Here is a 26,523-nt window from a genome sequence, read left to right as displayed (position 1 = left end):
TCCTACAGGCAGCTGGGAGGAAGGGGAATAAATTATAACTGCCACTGGAGAAAAATTATACAGCCATCAGTTCTGTGACACTTACTGCTTCAACAAAATCTTCTAGTTACTTCATAAGTATACAATTACTTCTACTTTGGAACTATAGTTTGTAAGTATTTGTTCTTTTTTAAGATCTTCAAAAGTTTCTGCCTGAGTGTGAAATTCTAGAGCAATTTGTTTTCAATATACATATATTCATAAGTACATCTAGAAATGATTCACACGTTTGTACCCTAATAAGCATTCCTGCAGTATGTTTTGATGCCATAATTAGAATTAAGAACTGATTCATATAATATCACAAATAAGATTCATCAACACCTAACAGATTTTGCCAAACCAAGGTAACTGGACAGCCAGCTACTCTGACTAGAGGAAATTACAAAATTTGACCTAAAGGGACTTCACTTGCCACCACATATTTATCTCTTTCACCTTCTTTTATTTTTTAATTTTTTTTTACTCACTCTGTTTTTGGAACCGCTTTTCTCAGCCAGAAGAAATCAGACTGTGCTAAATACTTGCGGGTTTGCAGGACATTGCCAAAGTAGTCGGATTCTGAAAACTTGATCTGAATAAAACAAACCACAACCATCAGTGTTCAAAGTGCAGATAAAAGAGGGCTCTGCCAACGGAGAAGCTGCACTCCTCACAGCACCTCCACCAGTTAGCCCAGTATCCACAAAGCCATGAAATTTCATCTCAGTGATTTTCCTTTTAAATAAAAAGCCCCAAAATCAATACGATGGTTTCTGGATCGCAGTAAAAAACAAGAGAAGCTGCAATAATTTATGATGCGTTTCACTTGCTTTATAATTGAAAAATCTACTTTAACCTTTACAGAACCTATTATCCTAGGTTTGAAATTTCTTGGCTCACCTGAGTCCTTCATCTTTTCTAAAATGGGTACGTTATTTACTTGTAACATAGGTTCTTCTAATACTATTCAGTTTAGTCAGCTAAAACTTCATTTAGCTTATAGATGATGATTTAGTCAAATGTTAAAATCCAATTTACTGTAATCAGCATTTGTTCATGAAGGAAAAAAAAATCAAAGTGATTCAGGGACTTATTTCCCATCCTGAGCACAATGGAGCCACTAGGATAATTCCGTTATTAACAGATATTTCTCTATTACCACACAAAAAAATTCTCTGGTCACCAAAAACTAATGACATTATAGAGGCAAATCCTAGATTCAGCTTACATAGAAAAACAGGAAGCTGATGTCTCACAACAATTTGTACATTACAATTGGGAAACAGACATCAAAGATTCTTGAGTTCCTTATCTTTTTTTGGAAGGAGAATGGCAAACAATTTCAATTCTATAGCCGCTCTCTACAAAACTAGCATTACTTAACCTAAATATTATTAAATATTATCTGTATAACAGTAAACGCAATGGTTTGTAGTAATATCTAATACTTTGGTTTTAAAATGTATTACTGGGGTGGGGCACCTGGGTGGCTCAGTCCTTTGAGCATCCAACTCTTGGTTTCAGCTCAGGTCACTATCTTGTGGTTCATGAGTTCAAGCCCTGCATCGGGCTCTGTGCTGACAGTGCGAAGCTGGATTAATATTCTCTCTTTCCCCTCTCCCTGCCCCTACCCTGCTTGCTCGCTCTCTCTCTCTCTCTCTCTCTCACTCTGTCTCTAAAAATAAATAAATAAACTTTTAATTAATTAATTAAATATATTACTGGGACAAATAAGAAAAATACATGCTTGAATAAGCAAATAACCAACAGTAATCAAATTCTTATCGGCTATATTTTTTGTGTATTTAAACCATATGATTTTAAAAGCAAGAATTAAAATACAGCAAACTCAAGTATATGAAACCCACAGGCATTACATTATAAATATACACACATGTACACACAACTTGATGGTTACAGATTTGACAGTCACCTATTCGTTGGCCAATGTCTGGCTCTCTTCCCTAACATACAATAGATACTCATTATGTCTGTAGAGTATCTCTGTTAGTGATTCATCTTAACCTTTCCAGAGGTCAGGCCAAAATATAAAGGAAGGAGCAAAACAACTGAAGGCACAGGGAGAAATGCAGGAATGAAAGTATCAATTCCTGGCACCTTTGCTGTTCTACTTGACCAACCAATTATAAAGATACGACTTTAAGCTGTCCCTCCATCAAGCCTCTTAGTGAAGTGGCTGATAAACTGTGGTGCAGTCACATAATGGAAAGCAACATGGCACTTTTATTAAAAGAGTGGCATGTATGCATGAACATGAAATAATCTCAAAAGCGATGCTGAGTGAATAAGGCAAGCTGCATGTATGAGCTAATTTAAAGTTTTAAAACATGTAAACCAATACTATATGTTGCTTATGGATCCATACCTATGTAGCAAAAGCATAAAGAAATGCATGGGAATGATAAACACTGAAATCCAGATAGAGTTTATATCTAGGGAAGAGGTAGTAAGAAAAAAGGGCATCATTAGGTCAAGGTGGATTACAGAAAGAATTTTCATGGTATCTATTTTATTCATTTCAAATGTATATGTGCATTACAAAGCTAATGTAGCCATGTTTAATATTTATTAAAGCTGATGTGTTCAAAATTTGATTTTACATACTTTTCCAATGTTTGAGATGCTTCAAAATAAAATCTTATAATTGTTTGTATTTAAAAATAGAAGAAATTTATACTCAAAGTCTCAGAAGACACAGAGTAAGCTCCCTGTTTTAGGAGGAGACCTTAACTAACAATCCTAATGCATTCCCGGGTCATATAGTTAAAAGATGTGTCTGCTGTTCAACCCTTAGCCTTTTTTAGCTTTTGTTCCCAAGATAGCTCTACCAGAACTTTCAGAATGTGATTGTAACTGATGAAAAATTCAGATACATTCTTGGGTTTCTCAACACTTTCTGGGAAATTCTCTCAAAGGAATTTCGTTCAAAAATAGTAACTTTTCAGTAATATCTGTGGGATCGGTTGTTACTTTTAGAAGAGTTTGCTAATCATGATACTTTCCTGTTCCATTAAAAAAAAGCCTTAATATTCAGGTTGTTCTATAGACATTAAACAGAAAACCATCCAAAAATTTCCTTAAAAAGAAGAGTCTGAAGTCTAAAAATACTTTTAAATAAATAAGGTCCTACCACTGCCATAAAAATAATCATAGGGAACAAAACTCAGAGGCAAGTAACTACAATTTGTCCATGGCTTATGTATATTTAGAAGGACAATTTTAAAATAGTATTAATTATTAAACAGAATTTTGTGATTTCTTACCCTAGTTTAATCACTCTAGTCCATTTATTTAATGGAAAACACAGGTAACGGGACAAAATTTTACTTTTCTCTGTGACACAAGTTAAGTGTTTGGGGAGACAGAAGGGCCAGCATGTTATTCCCAAATGATGGATGGGAAAAGAGCTGAAGAGATTATGGAACTTGGCAAGGCCACATGGTTCAAATCATTAGGCTCCTACTTCAATGTTACTTTCATTGGTCTCAATAAGAATGCTGGTGATTCAACAGAAACAGTACAGGGAAGGAGGAGGGGACTGTAAGAATTAAAGGTGGGAGGAGAAGCAGTGAGTAAATACATCATGGCAGTTTACTTATCATACAGCTGTGAAAATAATGCTAGTTAAGGCTCTGGAAGACCAGGACAAGAGAATAAGTCATGGTAAAGGTCAGTATACAAAATTATTTGTAAGCATCAATTTCAGCAATACAAAACTAGAAAGAAAACACCACACTGAAACAGAATTACGCATTATTATGTGCCAGTACCAATATCATGGGTGCTTTTTCATTCCTTTTCTCTATTTCCCAAATTTTCTACCATGTGATAATACTTTGATAATTTCAAATATTTCAGGAGGCCCTTGAATGAAAGGGGAAAAAACTATGAAACCCAGCAACCACTGGGAAATTTTCACTTGCAGAGATAGCAGCAACAACAATGAATGCACATAAACAACATAAAACCACCTATAATCTTCAAAAATAATGTTTAACCTCTGCAAGGGACACTAATTGTTTCAAAAGCCTCTTGTCCTGTTACTGGTGAAAACATAGGTCAAGCTGATAATGATTTTCAATCAATTACATCTGACTTTTCAACTGAGTGATCTTTGGGAAACTATTTGGGGCTCTCATGTCATTTCCTAGGAACAGCCATCCAGATCCGAAAATTCAGGGGAATGTGAATTTCTCTTCTTGGAAATCCTATCCTGAATGCCAAGAATCAAGTATCACAGACTTAAGGGATAAAGACATAAAGCTATTACCACACCTCAAGGGTGAGGAACATGTAGGAAGGGCAGAACAAGGAAATGTGATCAGCTTCCCTGTAGGATAAGTACATGTTGATAAGACACTACACAAGCCAATAGGATGTACAGATTCTACAACACTTAAGTTAAATCCATGTAAAGATACTCAGATATATCCAAGTATCTGTAAGAAAGGTTTTATGTTAGGCATCCATAGAATTTTCTAAAACCTTAACGAAATTCAGATTTCATACTTACATTTTCCCTTAGTTATGGCACAGTAATATGCAAGATTGCTGCATTTAGATGGCTTTGTCCATAAGTGTTATGTGTGTATACATACGTACATACATACATAGAGATAATGTTCAAAATGTTGAACTTACATATATGGTATACTGTGGATGATGGAGTTCCCAAAAGCAGCCACATATGGGTGACTCTCAGGATCACCAGCTAGCACATCAGCCAGGAACCACATGGAACCAGATACCCTGTAGCCTCCACTGGGGGAAAGAGGAGGTCATGGCCTGCTCTTGACAGGGGAATACTCAAGATGGAGGCCAGTGTGTGGGAGTTAAGGAAGGCTAGCTGGAAGGTTAGCAGACACCAGGGCACTGCCCTCCAGCGGCAATTCTTGGTTCTTCAGGGCCATGGTGGCCAGAGGTAACTTGGGAGAACTCAGGACAATGTTTTGTTTCTTTACCTACTGTATAGAATTATTTACACCCTGTTTTTCTGGAGCATGTCACCTAAATATCACCTCACTCTTGCATAGCAGCAGTAGCACTCTCTGTCACTGACAAACACACACACACACACACACACACACACACACACACACGCTCCACTGGCTAGAGAAGACCAAGACCCACCCCCAGAGAATATTGTGCGGGTTCACACATCTGGATATCTCTATATGTGTGTTTATATGTTTATGTATGTATGTGTTTATCACTCACCAGAAACACTAATCTCCTCTGAAAAAATTACCCAGATCCAATTCTCCTAAGTAAATAGAGGCCAGCTGGGACTCTGACTTTAGCCCTTACTCTAATTCTCCATTGGCTTTCACAAGAATGAGTGAAACGCCTAGTGGGGCCGACTATTTACCTACTGTATCTCAGCTTATTCTGTTCTATAATGCTGGGGCTGGGAATCTGAAAACTCTATTTCCCAGGCCCAAGTGCCAGTTGGCTTCCTGCCAATAGGAGGCACTGGGGGAAATCAGCAGGTGGCAGGAGGTGAAAAGCTGCTGTGTTTGTTCTCTTTCATTCTCTCTCCTGTTTCTTATGATGATGCTGGAAGAATCTTCAGCCCCTCTTCCTATTAATTCCCCTCACTTTGAAATGCCTAGTGTGGTTGTGGCTTTCCCGGCTAATAGGCTAATGCGCCAACCCTTCCACAACTGACGTCAACTTGCTCTTGAGTCTGTTTTCATCAAGGATCAATGAAAGAACACTTTGTGAGGCTAATTTGAAAATGGACCTACACCTACATGTTTAAGCTAACTAGTAGGTTTTCCCGCATGCTACTCGGGGTTCACACAAAGGCCATCTCCTGCTCTTCACAAAGACTAAATTACGAGTGGTGTTCAGAAATACTTTGCTGGGTAGCTCAGTTTACCTTGTCAACTCACAGAGGGAATTTTTTTTTCCTCTAATTCTTTACATTTGCCTCTAAGTTCTTTTCCATTTGCTCTTACCTCCACATGAGCCCAACTTCAGTCTTCAACCTTTCTCCTTGACCTTCATCCGATCCATTACCTAATCTCTATGCTCTTTCCTTTTGCCTTTCTGCCTGATGAATCGTATCTTTGCTTGTGTCAAATGAAGTAAGCTGTTTTTCATTTCCAACAGCCTCTCAACACTCAGAGCTTGTATTACCAAAAATTTCTCACAGGCCCTAGAGTAGCCCTTACCTACATGTTTCCCAGACCTGAGAACACAGCCTCACTGTACGCCAGCTATTAACCTCGGTGACACTATTACTATCACATCTAGCATCCTTTACCTAGTTTCAGGTTGGGGGTTATTCATTTCTTCTATCCATTTCTGAACACAGACATATTTTTATTTCACTATCTGGATGTTTTCTCACTGCCCATTTTTTAAACTGTTAGCATCTCTTGAGTTCAACTGTGTCTACTCCGGCAATGAGTCAGACGAAAGCCGTTTCTTGACAAAAGCACTTAACATCTTGGTGTCTAATGGCTTCAGTTCAGAGCCTAGGGAAACAAGGAAACATACCGAACAGTGCATCCTGTCTGGCATCTGGATTCAGTGCAAGCACTCACTGCATTCGGTGAGTACTTACATTTTGGGCACTCACCTTAGACAACAGCAGACTGCCAACAAAAGTTGATCAACTCAATATGGACAGTGGGCCCTTGATGCTATCTTATTTGCTTAAAGCTTGAGACTGTTCCATATGTATAGCCTTTTAAATCAATTTGAGGCACCTGGATACCACACGAGTCAATTCATAATGAATTTTCCACACCAAAATAACCTATCATAACTACATATTAAAGATGTCCTAACTAACACTTATATTGTGCTTGCTGTGTGCCAGGATAGGTTTTAAATATTCTAAATATGTTAACTTACCTGATCTTCCCAGCAGCTGTGTAAGGGAGGGATTATTACTGTCATCGCCATTTTAATATGAGGAATCTGAGGCACAGAGAGGTTATATAAGCTACCCTAGGCCACACAGCTAATAAATGGCAGACCAGGGATTTAACTCCAGGCACTTTGATTCCAGGGCCTGCGTTCCCAACCACTACACCAAAATGCCTCTCACACCGTCTCATCTACATCTTTGACTTGGAATAGTTGCCAGTCTCACTCAGGCTCTCTTCCTAAGGAGTTTTGTGCCCTGGTGATGCTCTTCTCAGCAGTGACAGTTCTCATTCTGACCCACAAAGTAATAGCTACCCCTCACAGGGAACCTACTTATGCAGCAGAACATTATGCAAGGTGCTTTTACATTTGTATACTTGGCCTTGGAATGTGAGTTCCACTTGTCTTTCCCCGCTCCCAGAGGCGGCTCCAAGGACACGGCCTTGAGATAGTGATGAGGTGTTGAGAACACTTACACAGTATACATGACTGAACCTAGTTACAGCCTCTATATAAACTTTTAAGATTTGGCGAGCAGGTGCAGGGATACACTTGTCTTGCTGCCCTAGTATGTAAGCCCCTTGGCTTATTAAACTACCACCTACCAACCTGGAGCGGCCTGCCTCTTCCTTCACTCCCCACCCGCTGAGCATGGGGGCTGGTTTCGGATTACCCCCAGGAAGCTTCTGAGAAGCTTGCAAACCCACAGCCAATAACCAAAGGGAAGCTAACTGAAGCTGCACAAGATCAAACAACTAATAAGTAGAAAAGGCAGAATCACTCCAAGGCCTGTGCTCTTAACCCCTAGACAATATGACCCCCCCCATATTCTTCCCCCTTCCCAACCAGCTCTGGGAAGGAGCGCCCATTGATTCTTCAAACCCACTACTCTTCCTCCAGTGCAGGTGCCTGACCAGGACCTTGCAGAGCTTTCTGGGCCCAGATGTCAGTCCAGGCTCGGATTCCCCGTAGAACACTGAGGAAATCACTAAAATCTTTGAGACTCTACGTCCTTTTCTGCAAAATGGGGATAAACACCATCTACTTCATAGGATCACTGTGGAGCTTAAAATATAATGTACAGGAATGTGTCAGGTGGAGCAATATTTTTAATTATCATAGTAATAGTGAGACCATTCAGCATCAAAACAATGTGTAAGATGGGCTGAAGCATATGTATTTTCCTACATAGCAACTGGATCAATATGCTTTGGAAGGCCACATCTTGGAGCCCAATGGGGAAACTTTATCATTAAAGCTTTCTCTCACTTCTGAATAAGCTTATAAAAGTCTGATGTTCATCTACAAAGCTAGGACTTCTTCTAGATATGTGACTTGTCAAACTACAATTTCAGGGAAGACCTGTACCTCAGAACCTTACTTATATAACAAACTAAAAAACTACTTCTTCAAGAAAATCTAGTAAGTGGTAAAAATAGGGGGTTTTGTGAGGAAGAAAAGTTCTTTATCAGAACTATTTATAGGAAAGGAAGTAACACTGGTTGTGATTAGAAAGCCCTGTGGTGAATATATCTACTGGAAAATACATGTCCCAAAATATCAGAAAATAAAAGAATTATTGCTATTCCTCCATCAATAGCTTACTGCAAATATACAGTCCAACTCACAATAAATTGTGGAGTCATATGTATGTGCACTTAATCTGCCAAAACACTCATGAAGTTTAATGAAGTTAACTCCCAGCAGGCAGATTTATTATTAGTCATTTAATAGGAGTGAAGCACATAAAGAATGTTTAACAACAAACATCATGCATTTTACATTAGAACATGCCCACTAATTGTAAAATACTCAATTTGCTTAATTCTTTCCTTTATGATCAAATTAGACCGAATCCAGGTCCATTTGCTTTATGGTACCCACTCAGCTATGCATTCTTTCTGACACTTCCTTTAATTTGAATCTGCTCTAAATCTTGTGATACGCCTGGCATATTGAGGCTCATATCTAGCCAAGGAATGAATCAAAAGTTGGTGCTTTCTGGCACTACCCGGTTTAAGTGCTTGGACTTGGGTTAGTTGAAAGGCACAAGGCCAGTAAAACTTTCCAAAAAAACAAAAATACAGTATATTTAGCACTTACTGCTTTGAGGTCTTCATTAACATAAGTATCATTCATTATAAACTCAGGATAGCCAACTTTTGCCAAAACAGCTCTTGCCTATAAAAATGAAAGAAAAAAATGATGTCAGAGTCTCAGCACTCAAATCATTAATAATCACACAACCTAGGAATGCAACTTTCATCTGAAAACTCTCTTTACTGAGTATCTAGTACACTGTATGCAACCCACTGTGAAATAAAGAAAAAAAAATCCACTTTTTTAAATTCAGTCCCTACCCTCAATACGTTAACAATACAGTGAATGTAACAAACAAATATATAGTAAGAATAAAATACAGGTTTTAAAACAAAGAAAATATTGTTATCAAAGTCCAGAGCAGAGACTAATTCCTCATGGGAAAAAGGTTTAATGTAGGTGACCAAACTGATCCTTAGAGAATGGCTGGGACTTCAAAATGCAGAAGTGAGATGAAGAACATTCCGGGAGAGCAAACAAAAGGGGCAAAGACAGGGCCCAGGAAAGAAGATCATGGCACAGAGAGGGGGGCGTAGCTTGCTGTAGCTGGACTAGAAAGCACTAGGAGGGGAGAGCAGTAACCAATGCAGGAAAACTGGTTTGGGCCAGTTCACAGGGATTCCTGAATGCCATGCGAAGAGTCTGTATTTTATTTTATAGACAGGAGAGGACAGGGGCGCCTAGGTGGCTCAGTTGGTGAGGTGTCCGACTTTGGCTCAGTTCACAATCTCATGGTTCGTGAGTTCGAGCCCTACGTCAGGGAGCCTGCTTGGGATTCTCTCTCTCCCTCTCTCTCTCTCTGCCCCTCCCCTGCTCACGCTCTTTCTCTCTCAAAAGTAAATAAAACATTTTTTTAAAAAGTCAATAGATAGGAGAGAACTAAATATTTTTAGCAGGAGTAAAACAAGAGGAGTCACCCTTCAGCAAGATTACCATGCAACACTGAGAATGATGCTGGCCAGAATGCCAGAAAGATTGGAGGTAGAGGGTCCAGACTAACGTAAGATGTGTCACAACCATCCCTTTGATAGACCTACTAATTACTCCCTGTGTTCTGCAGCATAAAGAGAATGAATAGAGGAAAAATCACCTTGGGCCCATACAAGGAACTTGCATATCAGGGACTGGCAAACTATGGGCCAAATCTAGTGTCCCCTCTCTTCCCCACCCCACCTCCATCTGTTTTTATAAAGTTTTATCGGAACACAACCACGCCCACTCATTTACACATAATCTGTGGCTGCTTTTGCACTATGGAGGCAGAGTTGAGTAGCTGGAACAGAAACTCTGTGGCCCACAAAACCTCAAACATTTACTATCCAGCCCTTTGTAGAAAAGGTTTGCCAACTCTTGCTCTAGAAAAACTTTACAATCCCATGTGAAAATATGTCTCTATCCTCTCTCCAGATTCTAGATTTCATAAAAACCAAAGAGTGGCTTACTCAAAGAGAAATTAGGGATTTACCCAGATCCCCCTGGGATCCTTTTTATTGCTTCTCCACACCCTCCCCAGCATCTAATGTTCTTTTTCTTTTCGTGGCCAGCACATCAGATCTTAGAAGGCCTGCCCTAGGGCTACTGGAGCCCCTGGCCTGTACTCAAACAGTTCTTTCCTGGGAGTTCATCTACCTTCAGATCCCATCCCCACCCCCCACCTACCCCAGCAGCCTTCAGCCAATGCCTGGCTGTAGCAGGAGTAGGAAAGCCCCGCTATTTTGCCTCAATTCGGGACAAACTGTGAGGTCTAATTTGCACTCCAGAGTTCCCCTGAACAATCAGGCTGTTTGAGACTTCCCCTAAAATCACACCCTTGGCTGCCTCTCACCCTTCTCTGGCTGGCTTCTCCTATTCCTTTGCTGGTTTCTCTTGGGAGCACTTGCAGAATAAATCCTAAATCACTTGCACCCAAATCCTCATCTCCAGCTTTGTCTCCAGAAGACCCAACACTAGACACCAGGCAACCCCAAACACACTGGTTTCATTTGAGCACAGCAAAACCAGTGACCTTTGCATATTGCTCTTGCTGATGAGTTTTTACCTTTAGTCCCTTTCAATTTTCCTCACCCAAGAAATAAACAGAATAACATAATACATTTTCCTTATCTTCCTTGAGGTAATTCAAATATTAAATATCAGTAGAAATTTGAAACTCAAAGACTCAGAAAGGATTTTACAAGTGCCATAGGACACAGTCATAATGGATTTTGTTGTTCCAGCCTCAAATATAGCACAGATCAAATTCTGCCTTCAAAAACCTGTGAGTTACACTGAAAGCCTGATGTGATCTAGAGAACAGATAACTAGAGGTTACAACTCTCCCCCAACGCCACACAATGCCTCCTATGCCTATAAATTCCCTTGTTTCAAGACTGTTGTAGTAGTGTTTCCCTCATTGCATTTAAGTCCTCGTTGCATTTTATGAGTTCGCCACTAGTCACTTGCGTAACATAGAGCAAATAAAGAGCTCCAGATAGTTTCCCCAAAAGTGAAGAGATATATAAGCTGGGTCTTCCTGGAGCATGCTGATGAATTATGCATTGTTTTTCAAACCTCGCGTTCTGGGACCCCCACTGCACTACGGAGCTTCACAGAATATATTACCTTCTACACTGTACATGCAGGTCATTGAATCCTTTTTTATTATTTATTTAGCAATACCAAGACTTGAAGAGAGCCAGAAGAAAGCTACAAAGAATCTGTAATTCATCTCCCAAGGACATATAGATAGAATAAGATAATAAGACTAGTAGCAACATTGCCAACAGCTGAACAGAGTGCTCTTCTTTCCAAAATGTGCCCTTTATGTATGCCTCCATTCAAACTCCAATGGTCCCTCTGTCAGACAGTCTGTTGTCAGTTCCACATCATCCCACCCCGCCCCATTCTACATTCTTCTCCGAGAAGCTTCAGAAGTCCATCTCCAGAAATCCCGTGGGGCATGGCTCCACGTTAGAATCTGTCAATGAGAACAACTTATAGGACATTGCAAAGGTAGAAGGAGACACTATTTATTCACTTCATTGGGAGCTATGGGCAGACACAGAGCCATCTGCGGATGGCAGAGGGAGCGCTGTGCCAGCAGCTTCCAGGCAGTCTCCTGAGAAGACCCCTTCTGTGTGAGGGCAGCAGTTCACTGAGAGATTGTGGCCTTTGCTCTCCAGCCTTCCCAACAGTTGCAGAAGCCTCCAATTCCCTGTATTATACATCTTCTTCCTTGATACACTTTGAAGGGCATTCATGTTCCCGCATGAACTCTGATACACCCTTTAAGGCAAACAGTGATTACATCACCTTTTTACTTTTCATGAATGAGATAAATGAATACCAACAGCTTGATGATTTGCTCAAGGGCAAAGTATCGTGAGACAGACCTGAAATTAGTTACCCCATGGGTTGGCGACACAGACAAGAAGGAAAGGCAAGTCCCAATGCAAATACTGAGAGAACGGTGGTATAAATAGGTAACAGACTGCATATTATGTTCAACAAGGAATATTTCCTAGGCTGACTGTGACTGATCAAAAACTCCAGAGTTTTCTGTAACCACTGCATGCATTTGCATTCCTTATTCAGACAAAATTCTGGAAAGGGACTGCTGCATGTGACAACCAAATGTCCTTCCTCAATGGAGTAGGCTCAAGCCACTGCTGATCTTCACCACCTCTGTGACCTTGTGCAAAGTTCTTACTTTTCAGAAGCAAATACTTCCTGTTGTCTACTGAATATCCATTCTACTTTCCTTCTCTTAGTATCAGACTCCAATTCTGTTCAGGATGACAAAAGAACAAACAAAAAAATAGCTGTATCACCTAGCTTCCTTTGCAGCTAGAATTGGCTATGGAATGAGATTCTGGCTAATGGCCGTGTTCCACTTCCAGGAGTCCATTTTTAAAAAGGACAGATTTGGCTGGTTTGTGTTTTCTTCCTTTGGTCCAGGGTTTCTAGATCTCAGCTCTATTGACATTTTTGAGCCAGATAATTGTTGTGGAAGGTGTCCAGTAGACTGTAGGATGTTTAGCAGTGTTGTCAGCTTCTTCTATACACTAGATGCCAGTATAAACACCCAACCCCAAGTCTGGACAACCGAAATTGTCTCCGGTTATTTCCAAAAATTCCCTAGGGGAAAAACTGCCCTGAAGTGAGAACCACTGCTTTAGCTTTTCCTCTTCTTTCCTATAATGCCGATTCAATGCCAGAGGTAGAGCAGCCATCTTGTAATCACAAGGCATGAAACGTGAAGAAGATCTACATGCTAAAGATGCTGGAATGATGGGTTGATGGCATCTGGAGCCCAGCATATCAGCCCTGAACTTCCTACCTTTCTCCTCCATGACATAGGGAAAGTAAACCCCTTATTTGTTTAAGGCATGGTATGCCATGTTTTCCATTAGCTGTAGCTGAATGTAACCCTAATATGCTCTCCTTTTCCTCAGATGCAGTCTGAGAAAAATATAGGGCCTACTTCAGAGGGTTGTCTGCAAGGATTCAGAATGACACATCCTGTAAAGCACTTTTTTATGCCTTGGTCCTGAGTAGACGATGAATAAATGCTAACTGCAGGTTACACACAGAAAGTAGAAACGTGACTTCTTCCAGAGATTTAGAGTAATTGTGCTTATTTAGAGGGTCCTTCAGGTAAGGCCAGACCAGATCACACTCTTAACCAAATGCCTGAACTCCCCTGAGGAAGACTGTCACTCTCTTTAATCAGAGGTCCAGTTTCAGAGGGCCATGCAAAGTGGGGAGAGAGGAAAGGCTGGTGAAGCAAGGCGGTAGTCAATGCGGAGACAGATGTGCCCATGAGATTCTTGGAGCATGGTGGAAGATTTTCCAAGCAAAGCTAAACTCTATGCATGAGCCAGGAGAACCCAGACTATTCACACTTCCAAAAAAGTCTGGGGACTCTTTTGAGGGCCACTGTTCACACACCTTAGAAAATGGACACAAGCAACACTATGAAAGCTAATTCTAGAAAAGGTCAAAGAAAAAGGTTGCCTTTCGTATTTGCCATACTGGTTTCTGCTTCCCTCTCCTTTCTGTATCCTGTATCCATTCCTCCCAACATCTAGCAGGTCCTGGGGGTGTTCATACCACTTGCTCCCTGACCATACCCAAACTGGCCTCTCCTTGGCAATGCACTGGCTCCAAAGTCATCTCCCCTTCCCTCACCATCCATCAAAACTGTTATTCCCTTAAGGCAGCTAATCCATTAGCTGTCACTGAGGCCTCAAACTAATGTTTAATAAAATGTGAGTGACTAATAGCAATCTAACGTATTAACCCTGAAGAAAGATCTGTATTTAAAACAGTACTTCATTAACCAAAGGGATAAATCCAATTATAAAGGAGGCTTTTATAGCTAAGAGAACCTTCTTTCTGCTACTACTGAAATTAAGCCAATGGCCTATTCCATGTAATCACCATTGTGTTCCCCACATGCAACACAATGGCAGGCACATAACAAGTGATAGACGCACACACAATAAATGTTGATTCATATAATGAGTAATTTGGTTGATAAACCACTCTGACCAATGTCAACAACAGTATCAGAAAATATGAAAGGTTACAGTCTGCCACATGACATTTAAGGCTGCTGATATCAAGGCACATTTCCATATTAACTGATCTTACCATAGGAGGAAAAAAGTAGGGGAAAAAGAGACTTTGTCAGAACCAAGGGAACTTTCTGGAAAATGGAGCAATGCTTAAAATCCATTGGAATTGATTCCTGAGGAGAACCAAAACTGTCTTAATATAAGCTATTCCAATCAATCAACAAATAACTTATTGAGAAAGTACTCTAAGGCCAGGATTTTCCTTGGCTAAAGAAACATAAAAATATATAAATGATCCATGGTCTCACTGTATTTGTATAATGGAACTGAGGAAAAATATTCTATGACAACTTGTGATTACTGCTACTACAAAGTAACAGCACTGACTTAATTTTCTGAACCTCTCAGTTTCTCATGTGTAAAATGTGGGTAATTTTACTTCTAATACAAATACAGTGAAACAGAGAGTTGAAAAGAAGTATTTGAATAATAAAGGAGCTGGGAAAGGAAAAGTTGAATCACCTAGATCAAGGGCGAGCAAACTTTTTCCGTAAATGATCAGATAGTAAATATTCTCAGTTTTGCCAGCCATATGGTCTTTATTGCAACTACTCCACTCTGCTATTGTACCTCGGAAAGCAGCTGTAGATGACACACAGATGAACGGCTCTGTCTGTGTTCCACTAAAATTTGAATCTCATATAACTTTTATGTATCATGATATATTCTTATTTTGATTTCTTTAAACCATTTGAAAATGTTAAATCCATTCTTAACTTGTAGACCATACAGAAATAAGCAGCATGCCAAGCACGGCTCAAGAGCCGTAGTTTGCTGGGCTGACATAGACAATTCAATGAGAGTGGAATGTTCATCGAGTCGCCTCAATTGGTGGCACAGGGCCTAGTACACAGTAAGTGCTCAACAATGCCCGCCCAAGTGATTCACACTGAACAGTGCGGCGGGGGGGGGGGGGGGGGGGGGTGTATGTGCATCTGCATGCATTTTTAGCTACTTTTTATTTTGTTTTGCTCTTTGCTATTACTAACATGTACATATGACAAATCTTAATTGCTTAGGAGTTTATTCCTTGCCCTAAAGTCTTAGGGCTAGAGCTCTAAAAAATTACAATTAATCCTGTGGAGACAACAGAGAGTTCATAAAGTGAGGATTATTCCATTGAGAGAGAGAGAATAACTACCACAGATGAACTCAGAAAAACAAGGAACATCAGAAATTTAAAACACAATGTGATTTAAACATGTAAGTCACCCCTCCTTCCCAGAATTTTCCACAAGGTACACTACAACGTGACAGTGCTGGTGGGAAAAACAGAAACAAACGTAATTCTGCTTTACTTGGCTGTGACAATGAAACACTGTCTAATTTTGACACAGATGACCAAACTGATTTAAAACTGGTCAGGAGGGGTGCTTTACTCCTGAATTTTCAAAGCCACTTAGTATTAAGCTGATTGGCAGAAAGCAAGATGGAAAGCTCATTTGTTTTAATCCCCACTGACTTGGCTGTTTTGGAGAGTCAGGTAAATTCTCAAATGTCTTGCATGTATTACATCAAAGGGATCGCTTTAATCACTTAATTAAACAGCTTTGTGTTTCTGCTTCCTAGTTAAGTCTCTTAGCACATTTTTTTTCTTTTTTATAAATTTAACCAACTTAAAAAAAAAAGGAACGTGATGATCAATTGCCCTTTTACAAACAATTTATAGCACGATTTTTTTAAGCTTGCAATGGCTTTGAAAGCTTCAGTCAGGGGGCACCTGGGTGGCTCAGTCAGCTGAGTGTCCAACATCGGCCCAGGTCATGATCTCACGGTTCGTGGTTCGAGCCCCGCGTCGGGCTCTGTGCTGACACCTTGGAGCCTGGATCCTGCTTCGGATTCTGTGTCTCCCTCTCTCTCTGCCCCTAACGCACTTGCATTCTGTCTCTGTATCTCTCAAAAATAAATAAACATTAAAAAAAAAAAAAGCAAGCTTGAGTCCGGCTTAACCACACTGAGGCCTCATTCTCTCTGATGAGTTCTGTAATAACGATTAAACATCAATCAAAATTCTGAGCTTTAAGCATCCAAAAGTTCAGGAGACCGTACCGTACATGAATTACACTATCCTTCAAAACAATGGCCGTTTTCATAATACCAAACAAATGATGGACTAGTGTAGATGCCTTGGCGGAAGATATTATCCTAAACAGAGCTGACGGTATTGATGAAAATTAGCCTGGGGAACAGGCTTTAATATCCTCTGGGGCTATCTGGATCCCAAAAATAATAACAATGCATTTATCTGAAAAATCAAATTTTATCTTCTCAGTAAGAATGGCACTGATTTATTAGGAGTCTTCGAAAACTTTAATTCTGCAAATTGCTTTTGGGTGTGGTTCACAGGCTCATGCATCATGCTGGGGTGGAAGATAAGTTCAGCGCCCCCCTAAATCAGAGGACTTTATAGGTGCAAGTCACAGTTGTGATTTTACAAGAGCTGGAAGCCAGGAAGGCTCAGATTTCGGCTCTTCCATCCTAAACCCTGCCTGAGTCATGTCCCAGTGGAGCAGACAATACCCATTTCTCGCCAAACACAGACAACATTCTAGGAAGTATTCCACATCGCAAACCAGCTCCATCCATCCCTCCTCTTGTTTTGAAAACTCCAACTCCACGTGTCTTGGAGGTGGGCAGTTTTTCCAGTCTGAAAAAGGAAAACTACACACGCACAGGTAAGCTATAGTGTAGCCAAACTGGTGCTGAACATTCCCCGGATGTCTTTGTGATGATCCCCTCACTTGGATGCGTACTGCACCCAACAGAGTTAAAGAAAGAAACAAAAATTTGGATGTTCTTAGTAAATAAATGGAGCAGGTAACAGTGATAGAGTTAAGAACCCAAAACTATCCAAGGGTTAATCCATAAAACAACATATCCCCCTGAGGGTAGGTAGGGGCAATATTACCTTAAAAACAGAGGGAAGTCTCATACACTCCCTTTAAAACTGAACAGGAAGAGTGACAAGATCATACAATTTTTTAAAAAATCAGTGTCTTTTTATTACTTTCAATCACATATAGTCAATTGCTAACAAACTTTTTGCAAACACACAACAGCTGCTAAACCTTCTCAAATGAATATCCTAAGCTTCAATTAGCTAAACCCATTTGTCCAGACACAGCCAAGATGAGAAAAGTCCAAGAGCTGGAACAGTCCTATATTGTAGTCAGGCTTTTATATGGGCCAAAGTCACGAATATTTTTCTCTGTCACCCACACAGGGCTCCACATCAGGTCAGCAACTACAGCCCACAGGCCAAAACCAGTCCACCACCTGTTTTTGTAAATGGTTTTACAGGAATCTGCTGAAGGGGTGCACAATATGCCACCATGGCCTAAGAATTCTTTTGAACTGAAGGTATTTGAGAATCAATAGATGCAGGAAGAGGCTTTCTCTACACCCCCCTTATTTGCTTAAAAGCAGAGCCTTCCAGAAGAATTCCACTGTCATGGAAGCCTCAAGGGAGGCTTTCTATGCCAGAGGAAATGACTCCTATAACCAGAGATGAGATTGCATAAACAGACCTTACTAAAACAAACTGTACTTTCTATTAGTTTCCCCCATATATTGCTCAATCATTTCCCACCATTTACTGCCACTTGAAATCCTAACCCATTCCCATTAAGATGGTATTGAAGCCCCAAATTTTCAATGGGGTTCTCTGAGCTACACTTGCTGTGGGCTCCCACCTACTCAAGGAAATAAACTTTGTCTTTTTTCTTGCTAATCTGTCTTTGGCAGTTTAATTCGCAGGCCCCAAACACTTGACCTCAAAGGGTAGAGGAAAACTTTTTCCTCTCCAACAATAGCCAAGCTTATTTGTCTAGCAGCCTATGTCCATTCTCAAGCTCCAGCTGCTAAGCTGAGTAACCACAAAAGAGACCACAGGGCCTATAAAATATTTACTACTTGGGTCCTTGTATAAGTAGTTTGCCAACACCTCTTCACAATAAAAGCTTCCCAGATTTTTCAAAACTAATAGTAAAGATAGCAAGGGGAAGATAAGGGTCAAAGGTTAAGTTTTTGAACAGTTTCATCAAGATATAAACACGTGACTCAACATAAGGTTTCATGTTTTGTTGAGGTAAACACCTGAATTTTAAAATAGGGACAGCATAAAAATATTAACCAGAAGCAGGAATTAATACCATGGAAAAATCAATGTGCTTCTGGGGGTGGGGGGGAGAAAAACTGCATGGAAATTATTAAAAATCACTTTCAAATGTCAAAATTCAAAGGGCTTAGAAACACACAAGCAACATCCAGTCCCTAACACATAATATTTCTCAGGTAAATTTAGTCAGCTATTTAATCCTCCTTCAACTATTAAGTTACTTATTTAAATGGAAACCAAGTTGGAGATTAACTTAAAGAAACATATCCTACTCTCTCATCAACACTGCAAATGAGTGGGTCTTGTGGTCATTCTTTTTTTTTTTAATGCTTGTTTATTTTTGAGAGAGAGCATGAAGGGGGAGGTGCAGAGAGAGGCAGGGACAGAGGATATGAAGCAGGCTCTGTGCTGACAGCACAGAGCCCGATGCAGGGCTTCAATCCCCAAACTGTGAAATGATGCCCTGAGCCAAAGTCGGATGCTTAACCAACTGAGCCATCCAGGTGCCCCTGTGGTCATTCTTTCCATTAAGGTTTACCTGTGACATAAACAATTCTTTACTAGCCTAAAAAACTTTTCACCTCCCTCCCTCATAATGTGGGGGCAAAGAGCATATGAGATAACCTTGCTGAATGATTAAACGAGGCCAATGTGAATTGTCACATAGTTTTTCTACAAGAGAGGGATGCTACACAACCAACGCCCATACATACAGCTTGCAGCTTTGACACCACAGCCCTCTAGTTCAGGGCTTCTCAAAGCTTTACTTTGAGACTGGCAGTGGCAGCAGCACTTGAGAGCTTGTTAAGAATGCAAAAATTCACAGACCCACCTCAGACCTACTAAGGCAGAACGTCTCAGGACTCCGCTCCAATAACCTGCATTATAACAAACCTTACTGTGAGGCAGGGTTTCTCAACCTTGGCATTAACGACATTTGGGCCAAATGATTCTCATCTGTGGGGGTCTGTCCTGCACACTGTGGGATGTTTAGCAGCATCCCTGGTCTCAAGCTACTAGATGCCAGTAACTCTCCCCCGTCCCCATGTCACAGTTGTGACCAAAACTGTCTCCAGACCTTGCCAAATGTTCCCCAGGGGTACAATGTCACTCAGCGTTAAGAAGCAGTATGGTAAGGGATTCTCCTGCATGCTCAACTTTGGGCTAGATTGCTAGATGCTCTATGTTGTGATACTTGCCAAGGCTTCTAGACTCATTTCTGAGAAGCCTGCCATGGTGGTGTCCATCCATAAGACAAGGGTTCATCCCCCCTTCATTATTGCTTAGGCATCCCACTGGTCACCACCACTCTTATACCAACAGGAGTACTTTATGAAGAAAGCACCAGGCTCTCTTCCAACAATTTCTGACTGTTCACTGGGCATCTGCAGTTCAATCAGTGGCCAGTGCCACCTAAATCCCAGGATGACAAGGGCAAAGAATTGATCAACCATTGGAAAATACTTTACAATGACAAGTCATAATACAAATGTACCCCAAGATCTCAGAGATGTTTAGATTAAAAGTTCTAGTAACTTTTCTCTCAGTAACTTGGCAAATGTATTTTAAGTACTTTGAAGCACCTAAAAAGCCATGTTAATACAATTACAGTTCACTGAAAAATTAGCATGCAATCCAGTTTGAAAGCTAAAATCAGTCATAACAGGGTAATATTCCATTTAATTATAAAGATTAATTCAACCTTCATTCATTTGTGCATGTGTTTGGTCTTTTCATTTTTCAAGTAACACCCGAGATTCAAATACCATCTGGTAGAGCTGCCACATGAGCGTCAGTAGTATCTATTAGAGTTGCAGATTTCACTTCAAAGTACGAATGATAAAAGGACAAGGGGAAGGAAAGAAAACACAGAAGTGGAAGCAAGAGACTCAATTAAAAATGAGGTGTTCCATCGACCTGATGGGACTATAGCCCTAAGTCTCCGTTGTCCCGTGCCATGCCATCTGCACAAATGGTCCCAAACCACAAGTCTTGCTATCCCTATTTTCAACAGCCAGGCGGAGATGTAATCAGTGTTGCAAATAACAGTACCAAATCAAACTATGACATCCTCTGTGTTTTTCAAAATGTATGCTACAATTTCCTTAAAATTTGGCCAAAGTCATATGGTGATTAAGACTGACCACTTTCTTCATCATAACATCCATTCAATATTCAGCCTTTTTTGGAAAGACTAATAATTGCCAAACAAGTGTTGCATATTGGAAAACATCTTTCTAAATTTTTATTAAGCTATAACATACACAAAGTACACATACATTAAGTGTACAAATCAAAAACATTTTAAATGCACATGCAGGCTCCTTAGTAGATCCAAGACAAGATTTAAAACAATTATAAGTATCCAGAAGTCTCCTTTTGTGTCCTGCCAATCAATAATCCCTCTACACCCAAGATAACCACCATTCTCACCTCTATCTCCACAAATTAGTTTTGCTTGTGTTTTTAAATTAATTTATTTTAAGTAGGCTCCATGCCCAACATGGGGACTGAACTCACAACCCTGAGATCAAGAATCACATCCTCTACTGACTGAGCCAGCCAGATGCCCCTGGTTTTGCCTGTTCTTAAACTTCAAAAAAAAAGTGTGTATTCTTGGTGTCTGGCTTCTTTCACTCAACAGTACATCTGTGAAATTCATCCATGTTGTCATGTATGGCAGGAGTTGAGATACAGAGTTTAATAAATTGCATTCCTGTCCTCAAGGAGCTCACAGTTGATCATATATGGAGAACAAAATGCAAAAGGAAGGAAGGAAAGGAGGGAGAGAGGGAGAAAGAGTGGGAGGGGATAAGGGAAAGGAAAGGGAAAGGAAAGGGAAAGGGGAGAGGGAAGGGAAAACACTACAAGAATATAGAAGATGGGATGGGAACAGATGGGAAGAGAAGCACCTTGTGAAAAGGTCATCTTCAAAGAGGAGATCCCAGGAGAGGGAAGATGGAGGCGTAGGAGGACGCTGGGCTCACCGCGCGTCCTGCTGGTCACTTAGATTCCACCTTCACCTGCCTAAATAACACAGAAAACCGCCAGACGATTAGCAGAACGGAGTCTCCGGAGACAAGCGCAGACGAGAGGCCCACAGAAGAGGGTAGGAAGGTCGGTGAGGTGGTGCGCGCTCCACAGACTGGCGGGAGGGAGCCGGGGCGGAGGGGCGGCTCGCCGGCCAAGCAGAGCCCCCAAGTATGGCTGGCAAAAGCGCAGGGGAGGGATGGAGTGTGTTCCGACAGCAAGCGCGACTTAGCCTCTGGGAGGTCATAAGTTAAGAGCTCTGCTCAGAAAGCGGGAAGGCTGGAGGACAAAGGGAGGGAGAGCTGCTGAGCCCCCGGACGACAGAGCTCAGCTTGGGGGGGAACAAAGGCGCTCCCCCGCCCATCCCCCAGCCAAAATCCCAAAGGGAACCAGTTCCTGCCAGGGAACTTGCTCGCTCCGCGCAAACACCCAACTCTGTGCTTCTGCAGAGCCAAACCTCCGGCAGCAGATATGACTCCCTCCCGCTGCCACAGGGCCCCTCCTGAAGTGGATCACCTAAGGAAAAGCGAGCTAAGCCGGCCCCTCCTGCCCCCGTGCACCTTGCCTACCCACCCCAGCTAATACGCCAGATCCCCAGCACCACAAGCCTGGCAGTGTGCAAGTAGCCCAGACGGGCCACGCCACCCCACAGTGAATCCCGCCCCTAGGAGAGGGGAAGAGAAAGCACACACCAGTCTGACTGTGGCCCCAGCGGTGGGCTGGGGGCAGACATCAGGTCTGACTGCGGCCCCGCCCACCGACTCCAGTTATACACCACAGCACAGGGGAAGTGACCTGCAGGTCCTCACCACTCCAGGGACCATCCAAAATGACCAAACAGAAGAATTCCCCTCAGAAGAATCTCCAGGAAATAACAACAGCTAATGAACTGATCAAAAAGGATTTAAATAATATAACAGAAAGTGAATTTAGAATAATAGTCATAAAATTAATCGCTGGGCTTGAAAACAGTATAGAGGACAGCAGAGAATCTCCTGCTACAGAGATCAAAGGACTAAGGAACAGTCACGAGGACCTGAAAAGCGCTTTAAACGAAATGCAAAACAAAATGGAAACGACGACAGCTCGGATTGAAGAGGCAGAGGAGAGAATAGGTGAACTAGAAGATAAAGTTATGGAAAAAGAGGAAGCTGAGAGAAAGAGAGACAAAAAAATCCAGGAGTATGAGGGGAAAATTAGAGAACTAAGTGATACACTAAAAAGAAATAACATACGCATAATTGGTATCCCAGAGGAGGAAGAGAAAGGGAAAGGTGCTGAAGGGGTACTTGAAGAAATTATAGCTGAGAACTTCCCTGAACTGGGGAAGGAAAAAGGCACTGAAATCCAAGAGGCACAGAGAACTCCCTTCAGACGTAACTTGAATCGATCTTCTGCACAATATATCATAGTGAAACTGGCAAAATACAAGGATAAAGAGAAAATTCTGAAAGCAGCAAGGGATAAACGTGCCCTCACATATAAAGGGAGACCTATAAGACTCGTGACTGATCTCTCTTTTGAAACTTGGCAGGCCAGAAAGGATTGGCACGATATCTTCAGTGTGCTAAACAGAAAAAATATGCAGCCGAGAATCCTTTATCCAGCAAGTCTGTCATTTAGAATAGAAGGAGAGATAAAGGTCTTCCCAAACAAACAAAAACTGAAGGAATTTGTCACCACTAAACCAGCCCTACGAGAGATCCTAAGGGGGATCCTGTGAGACAAAGTACCAGAGACATCACTACAAGCATAAAACACACAGACATCACAATGACTCTAAACCCGTATCTTTCTATAATAACACTGAATGTAAATGGATTAAATGCGCCAACCAAAAGACATAGGGTATCAGAATGGATAAAAAAACAAGACCCATCCATTTGCTGTCTACAAGAGACTCATTTTAGATCTGAGGACACCTTTAGATTGAGAGTGAGGGGATGGAGAACTATTTATCATGCTACTGGAAGCCAAAAGAAAGCTGGAGTAGCCATACTTATATCAGACAAACTAGACTTTAAATTAAAGGCTGTAACTAGAGATGAAGAAGGGCATTATATAATAATTACAGGGTCTATCCATCAGGAAGAGCTAACAATTATAAATGTCTATGCACCGAATACCAGAGCCCCCAAATATATAAAACAATTACTCACAAACATAAGCAACCTTATTGATAAGAATGTGGTCATTGCAGGGGACTTTAACACCCCACTTACAGAAATGGATAGATCATCTAGACACATGGTCAATAAAGAAACAAGGGCCCTGAATGATACATTGGATCAGATGGACTTGACAGATATATTTAGAACTCTGCATCCCAAAGCAACAGAATATACTTTCTTCTCGAGTGCACATGGAACATTCTCCAAGATAGATCATATACTGGGTCACAAAACAGCCCTTCATAAGTTCACAAGAATTGAAATTATACCATGCATACTTTCAGACCACAATGCTATGAAGCTTGAAATCAACCACAGGAAAAAGTCTGGAAAACCTCCAAAAGCATGGAGGTTAAAGAACACCTTACTAACGAATGAGTGGGTCAACCAGGCAATTAGAGAAGAAATTAACAAATATATGGAAACAAACGAAAATGAAAATACAACAATCCAAACGCTTTGGGATGCAGCGAAGGCAGTCCTGAGAGGAAAATACATTGCAATCCAGGCCTATCTCAAGAAACAAGAAAAATCCCAAATACAAAACCTAACAGCACACCTAAAGGAAATAGAAGCAGAACAGCAAAGGCAGCCTAAACCCAGCAGAAGAAGAGAAATCATAAAGATCAGAGCAGAAATAAACAATATAGAATCTAAAAAAACTGTAGAGCAGGTCAACGAAACCAAGAGTTGGTTTTTTGAAAAAATAAACATAATTGACAAACCTCTAGCCAGGCTTCTCAAAAAGAAAAGGGAGATGACCCAAATAGATAAAATCATGAATGAAAATGGAATGATTACAACCAATCCCTCAGAGATACAAACAATTATCAGGGAATACTATGAAAAATTATATGCCAACAAATTGGACAACCTGGAAGAAATGGACAAATTCCTAAACACCTACACTCTTCCAAAACTCAATCAGGAGGAAATAGAAAGCTTGAACAGACCCATAACCAGCGAAGAAATTGAATCAGTTATCAAAAATCTCCCAACAAATAAGAGTCCAGGACCAGATGGCTTCCCAGGGGAGTTCTACCAGACGTTTAAAGCAGAGATAATACCTATCCTTCTCAAGCTATTCCAAGAAATAGAAAGGGAAGGAAAACTTCCAGACTCATTCTATGAAGCCAGTATTACTTTGATTCCTAAACCAGACAGAGACCCAGTAAAAAAAGAGAACTACAGGCCAATATCCCTGATGAATATGGATGCAAAAATTCTCAATAAGATACTAGCAAATCGAATTCAATGGCATAGAAAAAGAATTATTCACCATGATCAAGTGGGATTCATTCCTGGGATGCAGGGCTGGTTCAACATTCGCAAATCAATCAACGTGATACATCACATTAACAAAAAAAAAAAGAGAAGAACCATATGATCCTGTCAATCGATGCAGAAAAGGCCTTCGACAAAATTCAGCATCCTTTCTTAATAAAAACCCTTGAGAAAGTCGGGATAGAAGGAACATACTTAAAGATCATAAAAGCCATTTATGAAAAGCCCACAGCTAACATCATCCTCAACGGGGAAAAACTGAGAGCTTTTTCCCTGAGATCAGGAACACAACAGGGATGCCCACTCTCACCGCTGTTGTTTAATATATTGTTGGAAGTTCTAGCATCAGCAATCAGACAACAAAAGGAAATCAAAGGCATCAAAATTGGCAAAGATGAAGTCAAGCTTTTGCTTTTTGCAGATGACATGATATTATACATGGAAAATCCGATAGACTCCACCAAAAGTCTGCTAGAACTGATACATGAATTCAGCAAAGTTGCAGGATACAAAATCAATGTACAGAAATCAGTTGCATTCTTATACACTAACAATGAAGCAACAGAAAGACAAATAAAGAAACTGATCCCATTCACAATTGCACCAAGAAGCATAAAATACCTAGGAATAAATCTAACCAAAGATGTAAAAGATCTGTATGCTGAAAACTATAGAAAGCTTATGAAGGAAATTGAAGAAGATATAAAGAAATGGAAAGACATTCCCTGCTCATGGATTGGAAGAATAAATATTGTCAAAATGTCAATACTACCCAAAGCTATCTACACATTCTGTGCAATCCCAATCAAAATTGCACCAGCATTCTTCTCGAAACTAGAACAAGCCATCCTAAAATTCATATGGAACCACAAAAGGCCCCGAATAGCCAAAGTAATTTTGAAGAAGAAGACCAAAGCAGGAGGCATCACAATCCCAGACTTTAGCCTCTACTACAAAGCTGTCATCATCAAGACAGCATGGTATTGGCACAAAAACAGACACATAGACCAATGGAATAGAATAGAAACCCCAGAACTAGACCCACAAACGTATGGCCAACTCATCTTTGACAAAGCAGGAAAGAACATCCAATGGAAAAAAGACAGTCTCTTTAACAAATGGTGCTGGGAGAACTGGACAGCAACATGCAGAAAGTTGAAACTAGACCACTTTCTCACACCATTCACAAAAATAAACTCAAAATGGATAAAGGACCTGAAGGTGAGACAGGAAACCATCAAAACCCTAGAGGAGAAAGCAGGAAAAGACCTCTCTGACCTCA

The 26,523-nt window shown here is 40.8% G+C and overlaps 1 protein-coding gene across 6 annotated transcripts in view; it reads right to left on the bottom strand.

Annotated features, from left to right (window-relative positions):
• The window catches only part of PHEX (phosphate regulating endopeptidase homolog X-linked), a 232,999-nt gene that overhangs the window by 59,989 nt on the left and 146,487 nt on the right, over positions 1–26,523 (bottom strand). For all 6 annotated transcript variants that reach the window (XM_042975235.1, XM_042975236.1, XM_042975237.1 and 3 more), the window contains 2 exons: positions 9,025–9,102; positions 510–613 (listed from right to left, as the gene is read on the bottom strand). In XM_042975235.1, coding sequence (XP_042831169.1) covers positions 510–613; positions 9,025–9,102 — 182 coding nt within the window. The remainder of the gene's footprint in view (positions 1–509; positions 614–9,024; positions 9,103–26,523) is intronic.

The sequence above is a fragment of the Panthera tigris genome, chromosome X (genome assembly GCF_018350195.1).
Source record: "Panthera tigris isolate Pti1 chromosome X, P.tigris_Pti1_mat1.1, whole genome shotgun sequence".
NCBI classification, from domain to species: Eukaryota; Metazoa; Chordata; class Mammalia; order Carnivora; family Felidae; genus Panthera; species Panthera tigris.
Note: the sequence above shows the minus strand (reverse complement) of the source record. Positions and strands in the feature narration are given on the sequence as shown.